Below are 18,115 nucleotides of genomic sequence, written 5' to 3'. Positions count from 1 at the left end.
TATATATATATATTACGGTTTTTCTTTTTAAACTCCTTGATAGCTTGTTGTAAAAATAAAAGAAGCTGTTTTATCATAAAATTATCACTAAACAGCATTAAATAATTACTGTGGAACAAAAGTCTTCAGGTAAAAGAACGGCATGTATTCAACCTTCCTGGAAAGTTGATGAACGAAGCACAATTTCACCGAACTGAGAACCAAGGATGACAGTACAACATAAGAAAAAAAATTAAAATAAAAAAAAGGATCACTGTAAAAACAAACATATCTATATATTTCTGAATATTTAACAACTTTGTCTCTGCCTTTAGGATGCAGAGTCCCCTGGGACTGTCTCACAGTAAGCGCCACAAGGTTTATCGGATGATGATTGCTAAATTATGCAGGCAGGAATAAACCAGATGCTTTTTTTTTTTTTTTTTTTTACAGCAAGCCAATATTAAACTGAATGGTGTGCTGTACATTCACACTGAAACTTCAGGTCATACAGATCAGCTCCCTGATCTTTTGATCCACCAACCTTTATTAATGCAAAGTCTGCAAAGTCCTTTTCCCCCAGTCACCATCCATTTTCTCCAGAAAGTCTGTTTAATGTCCCCCCTGAGGTTTAGGAGACCGATGCGGTGTCTCTTTGTCCCTGCTCAGAGGTTTTTTTTTAGTGTACTTCGCTGAGGTGGTGGGACACGATGACAATGATAGCTGGAGGGTTTGTCCCAGTATGCAGGGTAAAGCTGGTTTCTTGTTTCATATCGATGTGGACTGCTTGATGCTGTGAAAGCTGACACGTGAAGGTGAAGTTGGGATGGACATAGCCTGGGTCATCCTGGCCCGGATCGAGTGCTGCTCCTGCCACCGGTGGAACCGCTTCCGTACTGCTGAGCGGACCTGTAACCAACACCAGACCCAGGAGTAAACGACCAAGCTGCACATCTTAGCAGTCACATTCATGTAAAAACACCAAAAACATATAAGGTTACCAGCCAAGGGATTCCTCAAGGGTGTGTAATTGGACAGTTGCTGGTTTATTTAATATGCTTTTTTTTTTTTGGCAATACAATACCTGACTGTGAGAAAAAGTATTTGCCCGCTTACAGCTTTCTTTTTTTTTGTCACACTTATTGGGTTCAGATAATAAAACAACTTTTATAACAAAGATAACCTAAACACTAAAAAGCCAATATGGCTCTATGCAAAAAAAAGAAAAAAAAAAAAAAGAAAAAAAAAGAAGAGGCTCTTTCCTCTGGCCCAGCTAAGAGTTGGTGCTGAAATAGAACCTACTTGGAGTGGTGGAAACACAAAACACAGGTGCTTGTGATAAGGAAGCACCAGTTCCAGTACCGGCTTACTAATGAGATATGGTGGTGGGAGAATCTCATAAGTGTTCCCTGAACATTAACCTGGATATGAACTCAGTCTACTGAGTCTTGTTTCATATTTTTCTTGAGTGCTTTAAAGTTCCAATTAAGGACAAACCTTTTCAAAAGTGTTATTTTTGATTCCCTTGTTCCATTGTCCTGTGGCATGCTTCACGTTTATGCCCGTTTCTCACCTTGTATTTTTTGTGAAGTACTAAATAGGCCAGGCCTAAAAAGTAAATAAAACGTGGTTGATTCCAACAGAACATTGGATATTTTACAGCTCCCCCTGCGTACACTAATCTAAAATTTCAATGGGCTTTGGGCCTGAAATAAGATATTTTAACCCCGCGCATGTTTAGTTAAAAAAAAAAAAATGTTTTCGTTTTCTCTTGAATGTGACTGCAGGTATCCTTTGTTCATCTCTTCCACTCCCCCACACCCCCCTGCTTTCCCTACAAGCGTCAGCCTGTAACAAAACACTAAATCAATATCCTCTGTAAGCTACACATGCTGGTTAAGCCCTTTGTTTGGGAGTTAGATGTCAGTTCATGATGAGATATTCCTTCATCATCCAGCCAGCTACCACGCAGAGAGGCTCGGTAACTGAAGGGAAGGAGATATTACATCAACATTCTGCCTGAGGAATAACTTGTAATGATTAATCTGTGTCGCTCAGCTCCGAGGCCAGACCAAGCTGGATCCTTCTGACTGACGTTTGCCTTCATGGCTAGTTTGTGGCTCAGCTGGAGTTATTAAGGTGTCATTAGCAGCGAGGGTACATTGATTGTAACTTTAGAAAGCGTCATTTGACTGAGATTAAAATCTATTAGAAACTGTACTTAATTCATCAATTTTCTGTTGAACCTTAATATCTGAAAGGAGTTTGAACAATTTTTAAAACATTTTATCAATTGATTTTTAAGTGGAAAAGGTAACAACACGCATCTCTAAACACAGGCTAAGGTATTTATGTGAGTGGAATCTTTAAAGACACAGTAGGTAACTTTCATAGAAATGTATTTTTTACATATTTGTTTCAAATGTCCCTGTATCCTGACATTAGAGTCTGAGACAGATAATCTATAAAAAACAAGCTCCTCTGGCTACTCTCTGTTGTCCTACTGCCATTTGTAGAAATGCACAGCTCCCAGTCTATTTCCGAGCCAAGTCTTAGCAGAGTCAGTCATGCTCGTGTATGTGGTGCTCGCAGCCTTCACCCATGCAGCGTGTACCATCATTCGAGCTCGATGAATGATGGTACATGTGCTGCAGCTGTCCTGATGGCAGAGAAACAATCTGACGTCGCAGGAAAACTGCCAATATTTGTCAGAATAATCAGTAGATTATTCTGACAAATAATAATCTATTTGTCTGGGGCCCCAACCAATTCTTAGTTGGGGCTCCAGGTTGGGGTTCCAGGTTGCTATTCCTCATACTTCGGTACTATTGAGTGAATATTTAAACTGGCTTTGCCTTTCTTTCATCTAAAATAAAACTTCTGGTTGTTATTTTACATCAACAAAACTTTTGGTCCACAAAACTTTAGCTTGCTGGTTATTCTCTCTTTTTCAGCTATTTCTAATCTGAGGGACAAATTTTGTGTGAAAACCCCAGTAGATCAACAGTTTCTGAAGCATTTAGACTAGTCTGTTTTGCCTCAACAATCAGGATTCATTCAAATTCACGATTTCTTTCAGTTCTGATGCTTGGTTTGAACTTCTGTTCAGACGCTTAAACGCACTGAGGGGCTGCCATTTGTTTGCCTGGTTTACTATTTGTGTTAAACAGGATTACTAACAGTTTTTCAACCAATAAACCGACCCTCAAAAACAAATAATTTAATTACTCATAAGGACCTATGAAAAAATAATTGCACACACCTGGTTGGCTTGTAAGACCTTCAGGTAAGTCCTGAATCTAAGTCTTTTACTACTCTAAACCTCTGCACAGAACTGATTTGTTTGCCGAGCTGCATACAGTAAAAGAAAAAAAAAAAGTAAACTGTTGCTAATTATTCAAACATTACCATAAAAAGCAACGTATTTCCCTGCATGCACGTCCCAGCTCTATTCTGAGTTGGTTTCACCCCTGATTTCCCCCTGGGACCAAATTAGGGCTGACGGTGTCATACAGCGTAGAAAGTGATGTCACTTATGTCGGGACATCACAAGGCTTAATTGTGCCCTAAATACATTTTCCTCAAGCTGCGAAAACATGCAGCAAACAGCCACCAAAAGCCGAGCGGAGGCACTGGAGGAGAGGGAATATCATTAAGCTCCTGCATCAGGGAAGAGGTTTAAAACGTTGATATGTTAAATCAATAAGCCAGTGTAAATCTGCTTACCTCACTGTTTAGGAAGCAGTAAAACACTGACACGAAGAAGCCCTGCAGAGAGGAGGGGTAGGGGGGAGATAAAGTGAGAACAAAACATCATCATCAATGCCCTGATCCTGGTTAAATCCCTTATACAGCTGATTATGTCGCACATTTAATCATCTCAGCAGCGTTTTTTTCCCCCTTCTTGCACTCATTACAATTACATTGAAATAAATCAGACAAATGATACATCCACCCACACAGAGACGCCATTACACTCCGTTTGTGTGTGTGTGTTTGTTTTTTTTGTTTTTTTGTTGAATGCAGGATAAATCCTACCTGGAAGGACACCAAAAACGAGTTGAAATATATGAAGACCATTTGAGAAATTTCATCCTTCCCTGGGTTGACAAAAAACAGCATGTAGGTGATTCCCAGGAGGGGAAGGAGTACCAGCGTTGCTTTCACAGCTTTCCTGCAGACGAGGAGAACGTAGATCAGGCAGCCGTGACAGAGAGACTCGGGCTCAGTGTTTCACTTCACGCTAAAAGGCCCTTCAGGGTCCGGGCACCACCAACGGAGGACGAAACATGAATAATTCAAGGCGCGCTCATCTCTTAAGCCTGTTTATTGCAGGTTCAGCAGCAGGTTTACAGGAAATCTACCTGTACTGGATCGTCTCGGACGTCGTAGAGGCTCGCAGTTTGGTCATCAGGATTCTCACTATGTTGAAGAGAAAGATGAAATTGATCTGTGGGGAAATCGAAGGCAGCTCGGTGAATATCAAGTAGAAATTTAGCATTTTATTGTTGACCTCAAGTTGGGATTTTGTTTTTTTTTATTTTCTTAATGTGGTAAAAAGTGTTTGAAAACTACTTGCAAAATCTAAAAAAATTATAAAAGAAAAAACTTCAAAAAAGATTTAAATCTGTTAAGGACTGTTCTGCTCTGACACTGGCTCTCCAAGTTACTCTAAGGCATTATGCACTTGCTTTTTCTGGGGGGGAAAAAAAAAAAAAAAAAAAAAAAAAAAACATTCCCTTTTATATGTATTTGTATATTTTTTATTTCAAATAGGAATAATTATTAATGAATGGAGCTGTTTCTGTGCCATGCAGATTGAGGGGAAAGCCTACTGAAAGCTGGTGTTAATTTTTTTTAACATGGAAGGAAAGAGGGGAAAGGTGACATGTTGAGCTTCTGGATTCACGAGAAAACAGAGAAAGATATAGTTTTGTTTAAATTGTCTAAGCTACTTTTAAAAATGTGTATTTTCTGTGCATTGCATTGCATCTTAGGAAAACTATGTGCTGGATCTTTCAAAGATGACATAGCTTTAAGAATTTCAAAGGCAGATCTTAAGACTATGAGACATTTAAAAAGATTCTTCATCTACAAACCTTGAAAAATTGAAATCCTTTAACTTCCTAGTGACCAGCAAAAGCCAAGACTATATGTGCAAACGGAAAGCATTCATTCTTGTCCTTGTCTCCATGGGGGAGTGCAAATCATATTGATTTCTATGTGCAAGAGCCCTGAACATGGAACACTATTTATTCATGCGAAAAGTCTGCTTGGGCTGTTACGAGATTCTAACTGTATAACCTTGAGCAAAAACTCTGCCGTTTCACAGTGTTAACACAAAACGTAAAAAAAAAAGAAAAAAAAAAGAAGAAAAAGTTGATATGTCTTATTTCAGAGAAAGTAATGCAACAACATAATGATGTCTGCAGTTCTAATATTCTTATATATAACATACATTTATTGTTATTTTGTTTTTAATTGTAGGCACATGCAAAATCTTAAAATGAAAATGTGCTAAACTTAGTAGCAGTTCTTTTAATACAAAAAGATATTAAATTTTTGGCTGTTCTCACGAAGTAGAAAGTAAAATAGAGTAAAATAATGATCTAATATCAGCTGATTAACGAGTCATGCTTTCTCCTCTGATAGCTAACTTCGTCATGTTATTGTAGATTACAATAGTAAGAGTGATGAGTGGCACTTATTTAGTTTCTACACCATGAAGTTAAAGAGCCAAAAGTGTCCTTCTTATAAGTGAGTAAAATTGTAAGACATTTTTTCAACCGGCTGACTAGCTAATATAACTAGAATGGAACGACATGGAATTTCTTCAGTTATTTTAGAAAAAGGAGCATCAATTACCTTGACGCCAGGTGGGATCTAATATATATTGTGGTGCCAAGAGCTTTACAGTAAATTCTTAAAAGAAATGCAACTAAGCTTGGTTAGTTCCGCTTTAAATTTCTATCCACACAATTAAAACAGTCCCACATGATGGACCGCTCACAACTTCAACACCAAAACAATAATAACATGTCATGATCTCTTTGTAACTTTTAGTCTAATAATAGTTTTGGGATGTCCAATAACTGGGAGTAAGGAGGAGCTCAATGTGACTCAGAAGATCTCGCTAACATCCTGCAAGGTCCAGTCCTGCTCCACCTGACCATCCTGCTGTGGTTTTACCAGTTAAATTAGTCAATTCTGCAGAACACCTGCAGCGAAGTGAATAATCGGACAACCCGGCGCTCTTCAGGGCTTTGCATGGTGTTGCCTGGAAATAACTGCATTGGTAGGTTGTTGAGGTGCGTGTCACCTCACGTCGACAAGATCTGCATCACAATGAGGTGCTGAGCTCTTTAAGACTTTGGAGGATTTACTGGCAGCGGGAAGATATGGAATAATGCAAGCAGTACATAATAATGAAAGATAAAAAAGTGTAGCTACTTTGAATCTGAAGTGCTACTCGAGATTATTTTTCCACTATGTGACGAATGACAAAATCAATAGCTCATGCAAGAGGTGGGGATGATGTAACACAGAGGCAAAAAATAGCCACAGGAATACTTTCCAGTGCCAGATGACCCGACCTTGGCTGGAACAGATACATACGCCGGTCTTTCCAGACCCACACGCTCTGCTAACCTCGTGCATCGCTGCTGATGTTAACAATTTTAATAACATCCTGAATTAATTCATTGTAGCAGGAACATCATTTTAGTGCTGATAATAAAAGCTGCTCAGAGTTCACGACCCCCCCTCGCAGGAGCGACCACAAATATTCTTGTGACCCCGGTGATGATCCGGAGGGATCAAGTGCTTGGCAAAGACACAAAAAGCCCACGAGAAAGCACTATTGTAAGCAAGACTGGAGATTTTCCAAGCATAGCAGCAGAAAGAGGGATTGAATGAGGCAGATGTTTGCCTGAGGAGAGACAGAAGCAGTTCAGAGAAGTGCCTCTTAAAGAGATGAGTTTTTTTTTTTTTTCAGTTAAGGAGAGAAGATCTGGGAAGGTCACTCCACCAGTGGATCGCTGGCAGGGACATTGACTGAAACTCAGCAGGGACACGTCCAAACAGTCGCAGTCAGACGAGTTTTGGCACAGAGAGTAGTCTCTGAGGGAGGCCACGTGGACAGATGTTGAGACCCCTAAAGGAAGTGCTCGCATCATTTTGAACTACTGTATTTTTTTTTTTAAGCCAGGCCTAATTTAATTATAAGTTCCTGTACAAACCAAAACAGTATAATAACGTTCTGTTCTTAGCAAGGTTCTAAATCTTTTCTAATCTGATCTCATGTCTACAAAAAATTTCCTTGATGTCATTATTCATCAAACAAAACCAAAAAGTAGAAGCCATGCGCTTCTGGTCCAATGCTGAGCGTAATACCGAGCAGAAGAAACATCGGCTACAATCTTAGAGAAGCAGTTATTGCTCCCATCAATCTGGAAAGAATTATGAAGTATTTTTCAAACAATTTGGAGTCATTTGACAGGACCAAAGATTATTTGCAGGTGGAAAACATTTAAGCTCCTAACCTTCCCAGGAAAGAATGTCCAGACAAACTTACTCAAGGTCGAATGGTGCAATGATAAAAAAAAAAGGCCAAATATCCCAGAGCTCCATTTTAGACCAGACCACATTTGGCATGCCTAATGTTAATGTTCATGGAAAGACAATGATAAAAAGCACACAGGAATGACTTGTTTAAAGTTGTTTAAAGATAAAGCCTTTTCTCTAAAAAAAAAAAAAAAGATGCAAAAACACACCTTATGGTTCATCAAGTGAAAAAATTTAAGCATAAGCAAAGAATAAGTTTGAAGTCATATAGAGTCTCAATAAAATTTAAATCTAGAGTCCAACTAGTCCAAAACTTTCCTTTTAATTCTTTGAGTTGGGCAGATGTGGACTTACTAGTTTACTTGATGCATAACCCAAGTGGCATAGTTACTTTAAAAAAGTAACTTTAATCGGATTACTGACTACTCATTGAAAAAGTAACTTAGAATGCTGATTACTTGATTTGGAAAAAAACTAAGTTACATTAAAAGTAACTTTTTAGTTACTTTCGGCAGTTGCTGGCAATAACCCTCTGCCACCTTACATTTAGCTTTGCCAATACTTAATTGCATGAAATAACTTATTTCTGTATGGGAGATTGCTTAGCGGTTATAATAGTCAAAAAAATTGTAAAATTGTAATTTTTGCGTGTTTTTGTGTATTCCACTATTGTCTGGAAAACTATAAATGGTAACACTTTATTTGAAGGCATGACATAACACCTGTCATGAACATAAAGAAATCTTTATGAATGTTTATGACAGTTGTCATGAAGTTTCATTCGGTAAATAATTATGCTTTTAATGCAAAGTTGCTCAAAAAGTTGCATTGAAAGTCCATTAAAAATGCCAACTTTGCATTAGATTATCATAATTTACAAAATCATGCAAAGTTGGCACTTTTAATGGATTTTTAAAGCAACTTTTAGAGCAACTTTGCATTAAAAGTGTCATTATTTACTGAATGACACTTCATGACAACTGTCATAAACATTCGTAAAGACTTCTTCATGTTCATGACAGATGTTATGTCATGTTTATGACAGTGTCATGACAGTCTTATGCACACCCCTTCAAATAAAGTGTTACCCTATAAATATAGTTTTGTCAGTCTTGTCAGTCCACAGAATATTTTTTTCCAAAAGTATTGAGCATCATCAAGATGCTCTTGACAAAATGTGAATCTGACCATTGTGTTATTTTTGGTTGGTAGTGTTTTTGGCCTTTGAACCACTGATGCCACTTTTGCCCTGCTTCTTTCTTATTGAACCAGGTTTTTTGAGGGGAGGGGGTGGGAGCAAAAAGAGAGAGAAAAAAAGTTATTTTTAACAGATTGTTGTATGTTAATGAGAATATTATAGATTTTTTTTTTTTTTTACATCCAAGTTAGATGTAAAAAAAAAAAAAATAATAATAATCAAACTAGGTAAAAACAAGGCCAACATGTAAAAACGTACAACTGAAGAAAAGTGCACTTTATCTTTACCATGACTGCTGTTCTGGTTTCTTTCCACCGGCTGTCCGTTTTCTTTTTTTTTTTGCTGGTTTAATGTAGTCCATTATGTGAGCACTTCAGTCCACCAGCTGATTCCTCTTAGACATTCCAACACCCAGATAAAAATATGCAGTGGCTGCCTTATAATCTATGGAATAGTTTGTCCCTGAGAATACACACACTGCTAAGACCGTGCAATTATTTAAACCTGGGCTACATATTATGTGGAAACCAATAATTTTGACCCAAATAGAATTCCTTTGAGATGCTGCTATCAAACCATGCTGGAAAAACTGATCCAGTCCAATCTATTGATCTGTTATTTATTTTGTTGCTGGGCAGCTTGACTCATTTCCAACTTTCCCTTTTTAAGTCTTCACATCCATCTGCTCATGGTTACATCTGAGTCGTCATGTAAAAACATCCTTGGCAAAGTTATTATTAGTCACACGCAATGCTTCAACATGTGGAAACATGTGGCTGTATTGTTGTTTTCTGTAGGCACAACTCAGTTTAATATGTTGGACCAAAAGAAATTACCGTAAATGTTAAAACTGGAGTATTAAAAATATTTTTCGGTGTTTGTTTGTGTGAAACATGATTATACTTGCATACATTTGCAAAGTTAAAGAGTTTTTCTCTGCCACACATCACGCCGTGTGGTGGTGGTCCTGCTGCATTGTCAATGGAATAATTAAAAAGGAAAACTACAATGAATTCACCTTAAATTAGCCACCCAACAGGTATGAAACTTGGACAGTGTGGGGATGTAACAGGAAGATGATCCAAACCACATGTGCAAACTGGTTTTTCCATACATTAAAGCAGGCCAGCTCCAATTTTCTCAATACACCGACCTCAGCGATGCTGAACATGCATGAACAGCTTAAAACCTGGGTCTGCTCCAGGAAGTGAATCAATTCAAATGAACTCCACCAATTCTGAAAAGAAGACAGGTCAAATTTCAAGGCGGAATTGTCCCAGAACCTTGGTGATGGATACACAAAGCATCTGGCTTCTCTGCAGCTTGCAGTGTTGTTTTTAAGCAACTGCATTTGTTTGGAAAGAAGTACAACTTAAATAAATGTTTAGAAGTTCCGAAACAATAAATCCATGCTAAAGACGAGAATAAGAAGTTTTTAAATATGTATTTATACACAGTAACATAGATGTGTATGCACTGCTTTGCACAGCTGGGCTGAGGACAGCGTATTGGCAGCTGAGTCAGGACGTCATTAGTGCGGGAAAAGACTAGATATGACTAAAACTTGAACAGAGAGCCAAACTAAATCCAAGGTCGATTTGTAAAATCTTTCATATGATGAGCCGAGCATTACAAGTTGGCAAGAAGCTACACAATAAAAAACATGAAGGTTTATGTCTAATTTAAGAGATCCGAGCATTCCTTTTAGCCGCAACTGAAAGCCAAACTGAAAGCTTAGCATTTAAAATGATAAAATGATGCCTTCACAATAGTTCATACCTGAAGAGGTCATGACAAAGTGATCAAAATCCTCCCCTATGGGTTTGGAAATCACCCACTGACTGTTAAAAGATATATCCTACAAAGGCGAACATGCACATTGACTTCATTGTTGTTTTTCCATCCCAGAATCTTAAATGAATCCCAGACGTTGTCAAATATCAGAGATTTAAACGTTAAGCTCGGAGGAAAAATGTGATTCACGCTCACATTTATCAACCTTAACATGAAGAATGTGTTGTAGTTTCCAGGTACGCTTGGCTGCCAGGCAGCTCAGAGACATAATGAAGACTAATTACATCAGCAGGTTGCGCTAGACAGGTTCAATCTACCACTGAAGGACGGAACAGGATCTTACCACCAGCACAAGGATCATGGGACCTTGGTAGATGTAGTCGGTGTACACACCGGGTCGCTTCCCAAACCAGCACCTGGAAAACCAATAAAAACATTCTGTCAAGTTTAGATATCACCAAAGAGGAGACATTTTATTACGTCACATTTAGCATTTATTCATATTATTTACCTGTTTATTTATTCTCACTTGTGTTTCAGTAAAAACAAATTGTTACAAATAAATCTTTGCTTTGGATAGTGCACAAGAAAACAGTGGAGTGATTCAAAAGTGCAGACGTATTTTCCAATTTCATCACAAACGTAAAGAAGGACAAATTCAAAACTCATATTCAGACATATATATGTTTTGCTCAAATCAAAGATTGTTGCCGGAATCAAACAATAACCTAGTAAAATGCATATCTGATGCGAGATCTCTTTCTTTCTATTTTATTGGTACATTTTTTTTTTTGCTGTTGTGACTTTTAGAATCGTGGTGGGAAGAAGGGCAGAGAGAAGTGGTGGAAACATCCAAATAAATAGCTCTCGGAAAAGGTCTCCAATCCATGCAGATGGCGCCCCACAATCTTCAGAGTGTAAGAGCTCAAGACCTCAGGGTTCAAAAGGCTTTTAGCTTAGGGTTGGAGTTATTGTCAAATGCCATTTAGTTCACTGTGTTCTTTAAAAAAAAAAAAACTAAGATTATTTTAGGAAATTCACCATTAAACTGTAGAAGTGGAGTTGTTTGTTCTTGATTTTATAATATTGATATTTTTTCTGTTTGCCCTGTTAGCTTTTGTTAAATAGTAGAACTATGCGTTAGGTTTTTAATAACACATTTAAGCTTTCATTCCAACACAATTATTATTGGTTAAATTATAATTTTCTAATAACAAAACTTACTGGAGAGCCAAGGTGAATTAAAGGATATTTTATCTTTCCTTATTTTTAAAAAAATGCAGCCCCAGCCTTTGAAAAATACAAGATCAAAACATGGATGAAACAAAAGCATGCATTTAACAATTGTTATAGCAGAGTCACTGGGGACTGGTCCTTGGTACAACCTGGACAGGTAATATATTTTATTAATGACCTTTTTCAAAGCCAAAATCTTCACCTAGTGAATAACACACTTTTTTGTAATTGTGTCTTATTTTGAAATATTTTGTCCAACTAAAACAACAGTTTTGCCAAAAGTTGAAATACTCTATAACATCATCAGGTTTCACAGCTTGCTTTCAATAAATCAAACAAAAAGATTTAAGCTTTTTGCCTAAAATGGTTAAACTTAAATCTTCAGCTAGTGAATAAAACTGGTTTTCTTTCTTGTGATTTTGTCTTATTTTGAAGACTTTTTGTCCAACTGCAGCAACTGAATTTGGTCTGTGTAACATTCTCAGGTTTCATAACTTGTTCTCAATAAATCAAAAAAAAAGAAAAAAAAAAAAGAATTTAAACTTTTTACTTAAAATGGCAATAAAATTTTTTATGAAAAATGAGCTCATTCAGTATCAGCTGTAAAAATAAAACACCTTGAACTGAAACTGTCCTGCAGCTTATTAAATCAGTTGGTTTATGTTTTTATGTTTAAAGTTCACTTGCATCATTGTGTTTAGACATTTGTTAGGTGGATTTAAATTTAATAAACAGTGTTTCTCACTGTGTTTAGTTTATGACTACCAGCATCTCTTTTGCAAATTTTCTCAGTTTCTCTTTGATGACCTACTGTTTGGGAAGATAATTCACACATTTTATGAGCAGGTACTTTAGCTGTTTTATTGGCTTTGATCATCTAACCTCATGCTAATTAATGCCTCTACATTTTGATTCTGTTGTGGAAACATTTGGGTTGTTGTTTGGGTAAAATATAGGGCTTGAGTTGAAAATGAAAACGGAAAAAAAGAGTTTAAAGAAAAACTTTAGAAGTTGATTTTAAAAAAAGTGTGGATATTTAGAAGGAAATTTAACTTTTCTACACCAGTTCAGGAGATTTGGTTGCGTACTTGGAAAAAAAAAAAAAAAACACACAAAAAATAACACAAGACCAGTGGAGGAACATTTATAATAGTTTTACCTCTACTCCTCTACTGCAATTAAAAAAAGCATTTCTCTTCATCTATGTCAAAGTGACCTCTATTGCAGGCAGAACTTTGTCAATGACTAGAAAAAAAAACATTTTGGATTGATCAGGAATGTATGCTTGAGTTATTTGAATCCTAACGCAGCTGTAATGATGACTTTGTCAAGTTTTGGAAAAAGAAAAAAGAAACAGTTTCCTTCAGCTGAGTCAAAAATCTGTCAGGAGCATCTAGACACTCAGAAATGAAAAAAATAAATATGTCTGAGTGTGAAATTTGGAATGGTGTACCACAGGAAGCGCAGCACATACCGATGTCATAGGCACCACCTACTACTCATCGGTTGACTAATGACGAGACCACAGAGCTGTGGATGGACCAAACCTTAAAGGTGAGACTGATATTCAGTCAGTGGAGGTATGAAAAGTAACAAAGATGAGATAAAATCAAGTTGTCCCCTTGACTATTGTGTAAATTTGTTTTTGTATGACTTCAACACTTTATGGTCAAGATAGCTTGTTCAAATACACAAGTGAAGGATGAGGTAGCGATGAGCTAAATTAATTAATATATTTAATTCTTATTTGATAATTTGGTGACTGCGCTATACAAATAAACTTGACTTGACTTGAATGTGTGTGACATATTTACTCTGATTGGTCATAAATGTGCAGTAAAGTTGAACACACTGAGGCAGAAAGCACCATGCTGAACAGATATGAAGCCTCTGTTTCATGACGTATTCATAGTCCAGGGAAGCAAGAAACCATTGGTTGGTTACATTTTAAACAATCCCAGATATTCTGATCAATTACAAAAAAAACAAACAATTAAATGGACATGAATTTTATAGGGCAGACAATAATGGCAGCACCAGTAATTTAGTAGAAACTATTATTATGAATGACTTAAGTCATATATTATTATGACTAATTAAATGTGTCATTTTCTAAATGCCATAATTTAATAGATTTTTCACTATAAGAAATATGCTGATGCAGGGAATAATGAGTTTATTTCAGAGCTGATAAGTGAATGTTGTATGTATTCCTAAATTTGGTTCACAGTTTTATTTATTTATTTTTTTATGCCAGATTGATTAATGTCAATATGCGAGGTCAAAAATAACCTAATAATCCAGCTTTATGGCTCTTTTTTCTTAGCTTTGTGTCTGTATTTGCATTCCCCTGTAGACTTGTTCTCTGCAGCTAATGGGCAAACAAACCAACTCTCTAGTATGTGTCAACACACATGGCCATTAAAGTTGATTCTAATACATTTGGTGCTACAGTGAGTTTTTTCTGGCAGCAGGATGGTCCATGCGGGAGTGAATCATAATCAACTGTAGTGTATAACTTCATGGTAATGAAGGAACGTGTCCCTCACAACCTAATGGCTTCAGAGAAATATGATCCACAAGGGTCTGAATCTCGCTGTGTGTGTGTGTGTGTGTGTGTGTGTGTGTGTGTGTTTTAACAGGTTTGCCAACAATAAAAAAAAAAGAAAAAAAAGAAATCAGTATACTCGCTAATAATTCAGTGACTCACTGCTGGGAAACAGAGGCAATTCTTACTATAGCAATACGCGGAAACGGAGAACAAGCGCTCCCAATCAAGTTGAAAATAGTGTCTGTGCTGATAAATAATACAGCCAGTTCCACAATGCTAATTTAATTACAACAGATAATTAATACACATTCATTTTGTTAATGTAATTTGGTTTGGCGTTGCCCTTTTCCTTTTATTACCGGAGTAGTTCAGTCTCGAATGTCAGAAGCAGTCTTAGAGTCAATGACTTACTTCTCGTTGTCGTAGTACAGCTTCCCGATGGCCCACGCCACAATTATAGGGAAAGGTATACCTGAGGGGCGAAGAAACAGCAGAGACACAGTGACAGATTGTTCCTTCTCTGCTCATCAAGTCACACTACCTTCTATGAAATTTCTATTGAAATATGAAATTTGACCTGCTTTTTTTTTCTCTTTTTTTTTTAAAGGCAGAGCATCAACGCCTGCCAAGCTCTGTCAAAAGGAATCACTGTTTCCATGCTGTTATGCATATACATGCCAAGACTTGTCACCATCCAACTGTTTCTACGTGTATGAATAAGGACCAGATGATAATCCAGAGCGATGTGATGATTTACAGACTTGTAGAAATTTAATAAGGCAGACTAACAGTAATTACCAACATCTAAATGATGCTACCAGAGGCATCAAATGGCCGTGCAAGCCTTCACGTCACACAGTCGAGTCTCAAGTTTCCTAATCTCAAGAAACTTTCTGCCTCATTAGTCACTTACCTCAGCAGTGAAATGCTAAACCTCGAGAGGATTTACCCAGAAAGCTCCTCCTAAGCAAATTAACATAATTTTTGTGACAAAACAAGGGCTCTGGAAGCCAGAAAGTTACTCAAGGCTAGAAAGAAGTACATTTTATTTATTGTTCTGGAATGCACTGCCATCATCTCATCACGCAGAAGTTTCCTGCAGCAAATGTAATTCAGCCAACACACAATGCACCTAATCTTAGCAGTATAGACGCTGGTTTGACAGTTTGGAAATGGGGAGCTTGTGAATTCTTCACGATACATTTCCCAGCTGCCACACGAAATCCCAGCGTCTCCATCCATTTAACTCTCCTATTGTTGGCAAAATTTCATCTAACCCTCAGTTACGTCTTTTGAGATTAAATGAACACAGAGTGGCTGGTAAAAAACTGGAGCATCTAAAACTTTTGACAAAACAAACAATTTCTACCAATAAAAAAACTGAAAAAACCCCCCCCAAAAAACAAAAACAAAAAAATTTGCTTTTCGACGAGTGAGTTTGAAGTCATAAATAACTGGATGAATAATTTTATTCTAATAACTATTCTGCTTTAATCTATTTTTATGAAAAAAAAAAGGAATACTTTGTTTTTAACACCTACGCCATGAATGTCCATATCCAGTCCTCAAAGGTTGCTGTCCTTCACTGACTATTGATCTAATTGACAAAATATATATTTTGTTAACCTCCAGAACTTCTTTACTTATTCTGGGTTTCCATATCTCGATCGCAAACAGCACTGTCCTGCGTTGTCTTGTTGCAGTTTGTCGACAAATTTACTCCAAAGTCCGATTTTAGGAGCGCTGACAGATAAATTGCGCACCGAACAAGTTAGCATTTTTACGGTGGTGCTAGCAATTGTCAGAAAGCCAACACTTTAGCATATTGGAACTTAAACATCAGTTTCTATTAAGAAATGTTTACAGTTCTTTTGGATCAATCTGGAAGAACAGTGATGTAGCGACTGCCAGGAATGTAACATCTACTGATAATGTAATCATCTTGGCCATTTTGAATGTAGAAAAGCTAGTAATTTAATAACTTGCCAATAATGCAATAAGGTGTTTAAGCAAATAAGGTAATAGCATTTTGTTAATTGTGCAGTTACATATTATACTGTTGGTTGTCACAACCTTTTCTGTTTAATTTCCTGCAAGAACATTTCTGAATGCATTTCTCAAAATACCTGTTCACAATTCTAAAAGTTTTCAAAAAAGCTAGATTTGACTGAGCATTTCACACATGAAGATGTACATACACCAGCCGATGCAGATGAACATCCACTTGCGGAGCTTGTCAGTGGAGTAGGTGAGGACGATCGCAGTGTGAAGGTAGCAGCCTTCTCCAAACATCCAAAAAAAGTTGGTGGAGTGGAAATAGTTGAATGAGGCAGTGACAAGTCGACACCAAAGCTGAGGAAATAATAATGATGAAAAAAACAACAACAATGTAACGAGGAAATAAATCTCTATTTGTGTCTTGTGATTCAAGACAGATTTTCTCGTTCAAATTCATTTATTTATCTATTGAGATGTAAGCAAAAACCTCCAGTCGTGAATATGCGGGTTTGATCTGTTGTTTCAGCTCGATCCAAATGAACCTGAGTATATCTTTTTTTTATTTTTTTAATTAGGTGACTTTTTGGTCACAGTAAAGGGTTGGATTTTCTTGTTCATTTACTTAAGACAACATTCTCTCTGCACCAAACTTTCAGACAGGAGGTTAGACTTTGGGCATCTTTTCTGTTTTGTTTTTTGATTTTAGTTTAGATTCTTCTAAAAAAAAAAAAAAAAATCCCATAATTTTTCTTTGCCATCAAGGTGAAAAGTTAAGTAAAATATAGAGACGAGAACAGATTTTGAGCTCCAGTGAGCAACTTGATGTCTAAGTTAACCTCCACTCACCACGTTGCTTTCATGCACCTCTGGGCTCATGGTCAGCTGGACGATGAACCAGGTGGCGTTTCTCAAGATGAAGGCGGTGATTAGGTTCCAGTGGATGATGTTTCTCAGACATCGGATACTCCTGAAGAACAACACGGGAGAATAAACTCAGCTCCTCAGACATGAACAATTTCATGTTTAACGACAGACTTCTGTTTGAAGACAAGCAGAGTCAGAACCGTACGCAAAGCAGAATTTAACCCACTAAAGCCGGACTCCACCGACCGGATCGCTGACCAAGTAGATAAAATTTGGTGGATTTATAGAAATAATTGAAATTTTGAGGAGAATTTTTATTTTCCAGTGCTCCTGACAGCATGCCAAAAATGTTAAGTAACATTTAAATCCTGTCGTCTTCACTGTTGTGTCATGTGCCTAAAGGTGCCATGTTTCTTTAATGATGTAAATAAACCGACCCTGGGATACAATTAAGGAATCTGCCTAAGTGCCTCCAAGCGAGCGCTCAGAAATAGAAACACACAGCTGAATGGACAGAACAAGCCAGCCTCAGACATCGTAGTGACAGCCTCATTTGTCGTCACCAGCTGACAGCATTATCAGCCAGTCAAGGGCCGCTCTCTCTCAGGCTGAGAGCGGGCGACATGATTTATTTTTTAGCACGCATACATTTTTAATAGGTGTCACTTGCACGGGCTTTGTGCTGACTGTGTCAGTGAGCATGGCCAGAAATTTCCCAGTTAGTTGGACTATTGTTTCTAAAAGAAAACTTCTCCTCAGAACTCCCAAGAAAAAAGTGCATCAAAGTGACTTTAGAGACATGAAAGTTTAGGAGGCTAAAAATAAACACATTTGTGGCTCCATAAATTGTGTTGTTTGACAATTAGGTGGCTTATTCCTCTCTGGTTCTGCTCTAAGGATTAGCGAGGCTGCCGTGCCAAAACTATGAGGGC

General features: G+C 37.3%; 1 protein-coding gene across 1 annotated transcript in view; it reads right to left on the bottom strand.

The window, feature by feature from the left end:
• Window positions 1-127: 127 nt before the first annotated feature.
• The window catches only part of LOC103151070 (corticotropin-releasing factor receptor 1-like), a 78,646-nt gene continuing 60,658 nt past the window's right edge, over window positions 128-18,115 (bottom strand). The window contains exons 7-14 of the mRNA XM_007570916.2: window positions 17,166-17,286; window positions 16,520-16,673; window positions 14,733-14,793; window positions 10,878-10,950; window positions 4,344-4,429; window positions 4,018-4,153; window positions 3,706-3,747; window positions 128-888 (exon numbers count right to left, since the gene is read on the bottom strand). Coding sequence (XP_007570978.1) covers window positions 748-888; window positions 3,706-3,747; window positions 4,018-4,153; window positions 4,344-4,429; window positions 10,878-10,950; window positions 14,733-14,793; window positions 16,520-16,673; window positions 17,166-17,286 — 814 coding nt within the window. The 3' untranslated portion in view covers window positions 128-747. The remainder of the gene's footprint in view (window positions 889-3,705; window positions 3,748-4,017; window positions 4,154-4,343; window positions 4,430-10,877; window positions 10,951-14,732; window positions 14,794-16,519; window positions 16,674-17,165; window positions 17,287-18,115) is intronic.

Source organism: Poecilia formosa, unplaced genomic scaffold, assembly GCF_000485575.1.
Source record: "Poecilia formosa unplaced genomic scaffold, Poecilia_formosa-5.1.2 Scaffold7, whole genome shotgun sequence".
Taxonomy (NCBI): Eukaryota; Metazoa; Chordata; class Actinopteri; order Cyprinodontiformes; family Poeciliidae; genus Poecilia; species Poecilia formosa.
The sequence above is the reverse complement of the archived record's forward strand: the minus strand, read 5'-3'. Positions and strand labels throughout refer to the sequence as shown.